Raw genomic sequence first — 9,561 nt, 5'->3', positions numbered from 1 at the left:
CCCTCCGTGCTTTACGTGAATAAAAAATAAGTCTGCCGCGCACATTTTTGGTAAGTGTTTGGTCGAACTTCTTCTCCAATTTATTATATGCGTTTTTATTTTGAAACACAAATGGAGGAACCTGTACCTTATCGCCACCTTCGAACGGCAAATGGTTTTAATTAGAAGCTTTTTGTTGGCAGAAATACACTCGGAGATTAACTGCATCCCGCCTTTTTTTTCATTAAAAAACGATGCTTTGCTTCAAACTAATTTTGAAAGAAAGAAAATGAAAGAAAACAACTTCCAACTGGGATATTTTGCTAACTAAATATTTACATACATACTATGTAGGTGCAAGTACAAGTACACGTACATACATACGCTCGTACCGTCTAGTGCATGAACTCCACTGTTCAGACGGTCGGCAGTGCCACAAAAATCAAGCGAAGCAAAAAATCAAGCGAAGTAAAAAATCGCGCTTCCCAACTAAAATTGCTGGCTGACAGCGGAATACACAAAGCAATGAAGAGTCAGCAACTAACTGACACTAACTGTGAATGCGGTTTTGGCATTGGCTTTGGGGCTGGGTTATGTGGCTGTGAGAATATGGATGTACATAGCTTAGCCACTGACTCTGCTCTGCGGCATTCGTTGCTGTCATTGTGTTGGTTGTTGGGCATCTGGCCCGCGCATCAGACGAGTGGCTTACGCAAGGAAGCAAAATGCGCTGACTGCTGTTTGGCGATGCGATACTTTCAACTAACCAGTGTCTGTTGTAGTTTTCTGCATACCCATTTATTTTAGACACTTTTGTTCTATCCTTTTTAATTCCCTGCTCTGTTTTGAATATTTAGCTGGTGGCTAAAACTTTTGATTGCCAATATTACTGACGCTAATATCGCGTGTAGCGAAAATGAACGACGACGAGTGAGCAAGTCTGTAGAGATAAGTATTGGCACTATATTTTGCATGAACTGTACGGTGTATGGGTGTATGTGTGATGTGGATTATAATAAAATACTCGCCACTCGATTGCGTGTGTAATGATTGGGAAAATTTTGGCATGGCGTGCATTTTTTAAGTGCAGCAGACAGACATATAAGACCGATGGTGCTTTTGCCATGAAAAAGAGCTTCTCATAAAAATACGTTGACAATTTGTTCTGACTCCAAATACATTCGAAAGCTTAACCCTTATATACGAAGAGATGGTACAAATGGTGGTAACCAAGCGACAAAAATATTTCGCCACCCAAATTACTTACGGTCATGAAATTTCATGATAGCCTTTCGCTAGCATTTTTGAACAAAACACTATTTAACTAAATCATTTTATTAATAAAAAGGACTCTTTTTTTAGGGTCTGAGTACCCATAGACCTTAAAGACAAAATTGTTGTATATTTGTACCACCAAATATTTAGTTTTGAGTTGATTTCCAATTTCAGTTAGTTGCATAGCATGGCATCACTGAGAGACTAAAAACATATCTACTCTCAACTTCCAACTCAGCCCAAGCTAGCTCTAGTTTTTTTTTTTTGCTGAGGATTTCTTGCGCGTGTTTATCAGTACGAGTACTTATAATAAAGTAAATATTAGCTTGCCTTCCATTTTACTCTGACCTCTGCTGTCTGGCTTTCTGTCTGTCCGAGTTGGCAAATATTCCCCCCTTATTCGCCTCCGTAATTATAAATTCCAAAAATATGATACGCATGTATTGAAAATTAATTTATTTATTTTTAACGTCTCCCTGGTGAGAGTTCAAAGTACATTGATGATGGCTTTACAAATTTCTCCGTCTTAAATTGAATTATTATTACAGCTAAAATTACTTAATTTTGCATGTAAATTCCAATATTTCTGCTTTGTCTGCAAGTTGTCTGGGCAGCTAATCATGTTTATGGAATTTTATAAAAAAAAAATTTTCAAAAGCGTTAATGCAAGTAGAATTTGATTCTGGCATTCCGACTTAAATTTATACCTATATAAATTAAATCTAAAATATTAATTGAATATGATGAAAAACATTGCCCACATTTACTTGAGTGTTAGCTAATTATTTCTTCATATTTGTTGAATCTACTTAATTCTCAGAAATACTTTACTTTTGAAATAAGTACATATTAACCCTTTCAGTACAAGCGTCCAATATGTATCAGGGACAAACTTTTTTGTGCTAAAAGATATTTTTCGTAAATAAAAGCTTTTGTTGTTAACATAACAGTTGTTTTGAGAAAATTATATAACTTTTCTTTAAAGCTTTTCTTTATGTGCATATTTTGAATGCAGTTCACCACGTTTCTTCACAAAAGTGAAAAGTGTCAAAGTCCATTTTTTTCGGTGGAATTGAGATCGAAAAAAATGTTAAATATTGTTCATAGTTTTGAAATCTATTGCGCGTCGGAAATTGTTTGCTTATACTTTTGAAATAAATGAGCCGAACGCAGCCGGTAAAAAAGTGTCCGATCTTTAGCTTCAGCGGCTGGTTTTTTGTGCTGAAAGGGTTAAGTAGGCCAGAGGAAGCCATCGAGTCTAAGAATTAATTCTGGATACAAAACTATCGTTATGCGTTGACATATATTCAAAAAGAAATACAAAAAAAAATAAAAATATATATATTCCGACGAACTGATAACCTCCTACTTTTTTGGAAGTCGGTTAAAAAAACATTCTTCGGGCGAAACGTGCCTAGTGTTCCTTGTTCTGTTACGCTTAATTAATAACTTATTTTAAATTTTGTATTACTAGTCACTTCATAAATTTTTCATATAATATTTAGAATATTTTAATTTTTCTTTTCAGATAAACACGACGCGAAAATACCAAGCAAATGATCGCTAAAACGTGAAATATATAACTACATAAGTGCTGTTTTAACTTATTAGTAAATATAAAGGATAAAAGTGAACGTGGTCAATAATAAGGTTCGTATGTCTTAATTAATGACACAGACATTATATAAACTATACATGTTCTAAAATCATCCGAACAAGTAACAAAAAAAAAATGCCCACACCTATTTTGAAGAAAAATTTATATACATAGATATTATTCCTCTGACACTGGATCGTAGCCGTACATACGCAATATGAATTTTTTATTAAAATAAAAGAAGTACTTAAATGGGAATACAAATTTTGTATAAATGGACGTATAAGTAATTTCTGCCCAACATTCATTTAACAAGACTATTTTGCCCAAAACTGATTTTCCAGAGAAACGTTAAATGTAGCCAAGTCTAAGCAAGCAGATCCTTTGCAAATTTCCAGAATTCAAGTGATATATAAATATTTTATGCCGCACATAAATATCATCAAATACCTAAATAAACTGTCTATGGGTGGACGTACTACTTTGTATAATAACTTCTACACACTTATCGGCCCACATACATAAATACATTATATCCGTTTTCTCAGTTTAAGGCGAGTTGACATCTGCTCCAACGCTGCTCACAGAAAGCATTAAGCAAACAAAAGCAAAGCAGAAAAAGCCAGAAAGGAAAACAATGTCAAACACAAAAAAAAATCCATATATTTAGTATAGGGTAAGCAAAAAAAATTCATATCAAAACAAATACACAAAAACATGAAATTGTTGCCGGTTAATGTTCATTGGTTGGAATGTGTGTAAACGCGCGCTAAGCGGGAAAAAAGTGGCGCGACAAAAACCGTAAAAGTATTTAAGTCTGCAATGGATTTATGCTGATTGCACGGGATTACTGCGTAAATTGGAAAGGATTCAACATGAATTCCATTCAATTCTTTATCGCCGCACTTTTGGCAACTATCGGTAAGTAGCTGTTGATGACTCTATTTACTTGTACTGTATGTGTATTCATTTTATTTATACTGCATTTGCTAGAGAATTGATATGTTCTAGTAAGTTATTCTTCGGAAAATTTTACCGAGAGTCTTCTCAGGTAAAAACTTCATGTCGCTAGCGTAAAGGTCTCTAAAAATCTATTCCCAGAAGGAATAACAGCCAAACTCACTTTTAAAAAATTCTCTGTAGAAAACGCCAACTTTGAACTTTTTCCATGTAGAAAAAAAAATTATTTTAATTTTTACATACTTTTACTTCAATGACATGAAGATTTTGCCTGACAAGGCCTCTAGTAAAATTTTCCGAGGAATAATTTTTTAGAAAGTTTTAATCCTCATTGGCGTCAGGTGACTGCTAGGTTGATAGTAATGGGATAGCGGCCGTCTGGAGACCGATTTTTTCGCAATTAACTCTTTTTGGCCTTCCTTTTTTCCTCTTGAAAGTACTACTTCCTTCCCATACTCCTGCTGGTGGTGCTAGAATTTTATTACATACACTGGCAATCAAAACCGAGTGCATGTTCGAGATTTTTTTACTTACAGTGTAATAACTTTTTTAATAATGAGCGAATTCTTTCGAAATTCTCAGCAATTGGTCTTTATTATGTAACGAATAAAAGCTAGTATACAGAAAAGATGAATTTAAAAAAAAAACGGTAATTTCACGGCATAAACGTAAGGCAACTCTATGCACTCAGTTTTGAACTTTTCTGTTGTAAGATTTTAGAAGATTGGAATATGCCGTTAGATACATGTCATGATTTTTTCTTTACTTACACAACATTCTTCGAGGTTTGTTTCAATAAGTGCGTTATTTTTGGAGAGTAAGTTCGCGTTTGATATAGTGGTAAAAAAGAAAATGAGAAAAATTGCAATAAGTATTGAAGATAATATAGTCGACTTGACTAAAAATGGGAACTCGTCACGTGTTATTGCTCAAAAATTGAAAGTGAGCCAACGAACGGTAATAGTTGTCCAAAAACGGAGAAATATCGCTCCGGTACCAAATATTGGAGGTCGGCCCAGGTTACTAAAGGACTCCGACGCCCGTTTGATGTTGCGCAAAATGCAAAATAAAACGTCAAAAACGCCAAAACAGGCAGCTCTGGCTATAAACAAGAACGTTAGTGCACCAACTGCACGTAGAGCGCTCCACAGAATAGGATTAGTGTCAGCAGTTAAGCAGCAAAAGCCAGCTCTGTCTGATAAGAACATCAAAGCGCGACTGAAATTTTGCAAAAGTCACGAGAATTGGACCGTTGAGGACTGGAAACGGGTGATTTGGTCTGACGAAACGAAAATTAATCGTTTCCAGAGCGATGGAAAAGAATATTTTTGGCGTAGACCTCATGAACATCTTCAAAAGCACCATGTGAAGCAAACTGTAAAACATGGTGGTGGCAGATTAATGGTTTGGGGGTGTTTTACTTGGTGGCATTTGGGGCCGTTAGTTAAAATTGAAGGGATAATGAAGAAGGAAAACTATCTCCATATTCTTCAATCAAACTTGCCCGACTTTGTAGATATGAGCGCATACCCGGAAGAAGAAGTCGTTTTCCAGCAGGACGGAGATCCGAAACATACCGCAAAAATTGTACACCGCTGGCTGCTTGAGCAAAATTTTCAACTACTGCAGTGGCCAGCACAAAGCCCTGACCTCAACCCTATTGAAAATTTATGGGCTGTGGTCAAGAGGCGATTGGGACAGCATACGCGAGCTCCGACTAATATGGAAGAGCTTTGGAGGCGAGTAAAGCTAGAATGGGAAAATATACCTAGCGAAATAATAGAAAATTTAGTCGAGAGCATGCCTAGACGTATGAAACTGGTTATTAAAAACAAAGGATTGTGGATACCATATTGATACCAGCCTCCTAAAATCCCACAAAAAAAAAGTTCAAAACTGAGTTAATCGAGTTGCCTTACGTTTATGCCGTGAAATGGCCGATTTTTTTTTTAATTCATATTTTCTGTATACTAGCTTTCATTCGTTATAAAATAAAGACCAATTGCTGAAAATTTCAATAGAATTCGCCCATTATTAAAAAAGTTATTACACTGTAAGTAAAAAAATCTCGAACATGCACTCGGTTTTGATTGCCAGTGTACATATCGAGCCCTAACCGCCAAAATAACGTAAGCGACATTTTTGTCAAAGTTTTATTTTTGATGCAGAAATATTCCTAGAGCATCTAGATGCATTTCTGCATCAAAAATAAAATTTCGAAAAAAATGTCGCTTACGTTATTTTGGCGATTAGGGCTCGATATGTTAATTTGTAAATTTTGGAATAGGTTTTATAGTTCTATATTAACACAAATTTTGTGCAACAATAAATGCACATTTATGTGCACAATTTCCCCCCAAATTTATAAATAAATAAGCGAATTCATATTTGCCCATAAAATTTGCTGTATTATTTATTTTATTGAAAGCAGTTACAATGAGTGCTAGTTGTTTCTAAACATACTTACGTATGCAAATTCATATATTCAAAATCAATAAATAAAATATGTACATATGTATATCTATGTAGGTGCATATTTTGTATTAAATCAATTTAGCTAAAACAATTAATAATTTACATATATGTATTTACTTTGTGGCAAACGGATCGAATTTTTTCAATTCCACTAATATTGACGCGAATGGAATCTGAATAAAAATTTTTGGGTTTTTGGAATACTCGTGTATTTAAAGTCGAATTACCGTAATATTAAATTATTATTAGTGAATTTCATTAAACACCGTAAAGCTTTGGCAAATGTTGCGCTTTTTGCAAAATTTTGCATCTTGCGACCCAGCTGAGTACTTTTGTATGAAAACTTTCTAGCGACACACAGTGGCCTCAATAGGAGGAATTTTTTCACCACCCTGTATCAACTAGTATATAGAACCACTGATTATAAATCTTCAGTCAGGTTTCAAAAATCCAATATGAAATTAGAATGTAAATTAAAAATTTTGCTTAGGTACTTTATACGGTACATATCTAAAATCAATCAGGGCTTTCAGTTCTAAGAATAAAAGATTGTTGTTAATAATAATTAAAAAGGAATTGTTTAAAAACACATAGATATAACATTGAGTTTAATAACCTCCGGATTTGCGCCAAAAATGCTGTATTGCAGAATTTAAAAAATCGCGCTATTATCTTTGGCGATTTTAAACTCTTAACGGCAAAGGTATTAACGGATTTAGAACAATATTTTTTTTTTGTCACGTTAATGGTCAGCTCTACAATACATGTGTATGTGTATGTATACATATAGCAATCATGTTATTGTAGTAGCGCAATTGTTAACTCTTGAAAACCAAAATGAAATATCAATTGCAATCCCACTTCAGTATTAAGGATTAAAATGTGTAGGTGCCTATTTGGCTTTGTTTGAATGCACACATTCGTAGCCTGCGAGTAATACTTAAACAAAAACATCAGTTGCCTAAAGTGTGTATTTAAGCCACAATAGAACAATAACATGCATATGCACATACATGCATAAATACATACAGACATGCATGTATGCTTAATGGCACACAAAAACTTTGTATTCTACAAAAAGAAAAAAATGCAAGCGAAAAAATTGCATTGAAAATAATTTCAACAGTTAAGCAATTAATTTAATGGAGTTCAGGACATTAAGAGACATTTAAAAAGATCAGGTGTACTATACAGATACATATGAATGTGTTGGAAAATGTGCACATTTTTATGAAACTATTGTAGTCGTGCAGGGTGCTTAAAAAAAATATTTTAGATATTTTGATTTGAATTTTTGATTGAAATTAAGCAGCAATTTGTAAGAAAATATAGTTTTTCTTAATTAACCATTTGCATTTGTTAGGCTTGAAGTCATTTTATTGGTGTTTGTATTCTCCATCTGAAAAAAGAAATAAGTTAATTGTAAAAACAAATATTTTTAAAGCAAGTATTCCAAATATGAGCGAAATTGGACCATAAATATTGGTTTACCAAATATATTGAAAAAAGGAATAAGTTAATTATAAAAACAAATATTTTTAAAGCAAGTATTCCAAATATGAGCGAAATTGGACCATAAATATTGGTTTACCAAATATATTGGTATTTGTATTTTCCATCTGAAAAAAGAAATAAGTTAATTGTAAAAACAAATATTTTTAAAGCAAGCTTTCCAAATATGAACGAAATCGGAGCGAAATATTTACCCAGCTTCTAATGGTGGCTTCGATGACTAAAAAAGGAAGTGCCTTAACTAGCTGTGGATCAAGGCCTCTCTAGTCAAACGTCATTATCAGGGGTGTCCGTATGACAAGATATTTAGGTCTAAACTCAATCGGTGCTGTATTTATCATACCAGCACCCTTTTATTTTAGGCCTGTAGGGGGCCTTAGGGCCTCTCCGACCATAAGGACACTAAATAAAATGAATTCAGAGCAGCACTAAGTGAAAAGTGTATTCTAACAAATGCGGAACTGAAGCAACCTTTCCTGGAATTTCAGCTAAGGATGTCAGTAGAAGCTCGGCCAAACACTAACATATATTTAAGCGCCTTTCTATTATTATTATTATTAATATGTCAGTACTTAGTGAAAATTAAAAAACAAAAAAAAAACAACGAAACTATTTGTCCATCAAAACCCTTCTACTCTTACTGTAGAAATGAAATAAATTTATTTAAATGGCATCGCTAATGGACACCCTGTATATACACATGGAAGTAACAAACCAAAAATAAAGCATAAAAATAAGCTTACACACTCGTAGTAGTTATGTATTTGTTATTAATTTTTCCACACAAAAACTATCTCAAATTTATTTCAATTTGTAAAGCTTAAAAATAGTTATGTTATAAATTATGACAATGATAAATATTAGCTTGCTTTGTTGCGAGCTTTTTTTTTTTTAACCACAGTACAAAATACTTTTGATGGCTTCGAGTGTTGTTAGTCACTTTTTTGTGATGCAGTGATTAAATATATCTTCTCATAATTCGCAGTGGATTTACAACAATTGCCTGCATTAACTCAAAAAAAAATGATTTCAAAGCTTTTTTTTATGTTGGGACAGCACATATCGATGTACTCGTATGTGAAAATTGACACTATCTTATTACAAAAAAAGAGTTTATTTGTGTGTTTATTAATTTTTTCAAAACTATAACCACTTGACGTTTAAGAGCCAATTTCAGCCAAACTGGATTTTAAAGAAGCCGTTACACTTTCGTGGTCTCTGAGAGCCAATTAGAAACCAAAGCCTTTTTTCCACGAAGAGAAATTACGCTCTACAAATCTGTTACTATGACGCCTTTTTTATACGGAACAGAAACGTTGATAATGTGGAAAAAATTAGAAGGCTTTGTTGGCTTTTTAGAATCGGCAATTCAGCTCATTGTGGGTTGTTCGAAGAACACTGGGATTGTTGTCTTAGAGATATGCTAAAGGGAATAAAATATCACACACATTTGACTAAAAGTTTTAAAAGCAACAATTTTAAGTTAACAAACAAAAAATTTAATCATCGCGAGCATAGACCGATTTTCATGCTTTAGGACAAAAGTTCTTGTGTATCTGTTATCTCTATTTCCCCGCCAACTAGTCTTGTTTTCACTAATAATAATAATATTTTGTCACTTATACTTTTACCAAGGTTTTGGCCGAGATGCTCCCCCAATTTGTAATGTGCATCTTGGTGTTGATACACAAATTAAGTAACATACAATTCTATGCCACCTGCGAGAGGCAAACGGATTTTTATAAGAAGCTTTTTCATGGTAC

The 9,561-nt window shown here is 33.7% G+C and overlaps 1 protein-coding gene across 1 annotated transcript in view; it reads left to right on the top strand.

Annotated features, from left to right (window-relative positions):
• Positions 1-3,036: 3,036 nt before the first annotated feature.
• Positions 3,037-9,561, top strand: part of LOC118737175 — a 170,349-nt gene continuing 163,824 nt past the window's right edge. The window contains exon 1 of the mRNA XM_036467520.1: positions 3,037-3,772. Within this exon, the coding sequence (XP_036323413.1) occupies positions 3,682-3,772 (91 nt within the window). The 5' untranslated portion in view covers positions 3,037-3,681. The remainder of the gene's footprint in view (positions 3,773-9,561) is intronic.

The sequence above is a fragment of the Rhagoletis pomonella genome, unplaced genomic scaffold (genome assembly GCF_013731165.1).
Source record: "Rhagoletis pomonella isolate Grant_MI unplaced genomic scaffold, Rhpom_1.0 Rhpom_scaffold_00004, whole genome shotgun sequence".
Taxonomy (NCBI): Eukaryota; Metazoa; Arthropoda; class Insecta; order Diptera; family Tephritidae; genus Rhagoletis; species Rhagoletis pomonella.
Note: the sequence above shows the minus strand (reverse complement) of the source record. Positions and strands in the feature narration are given on the sequence as shown.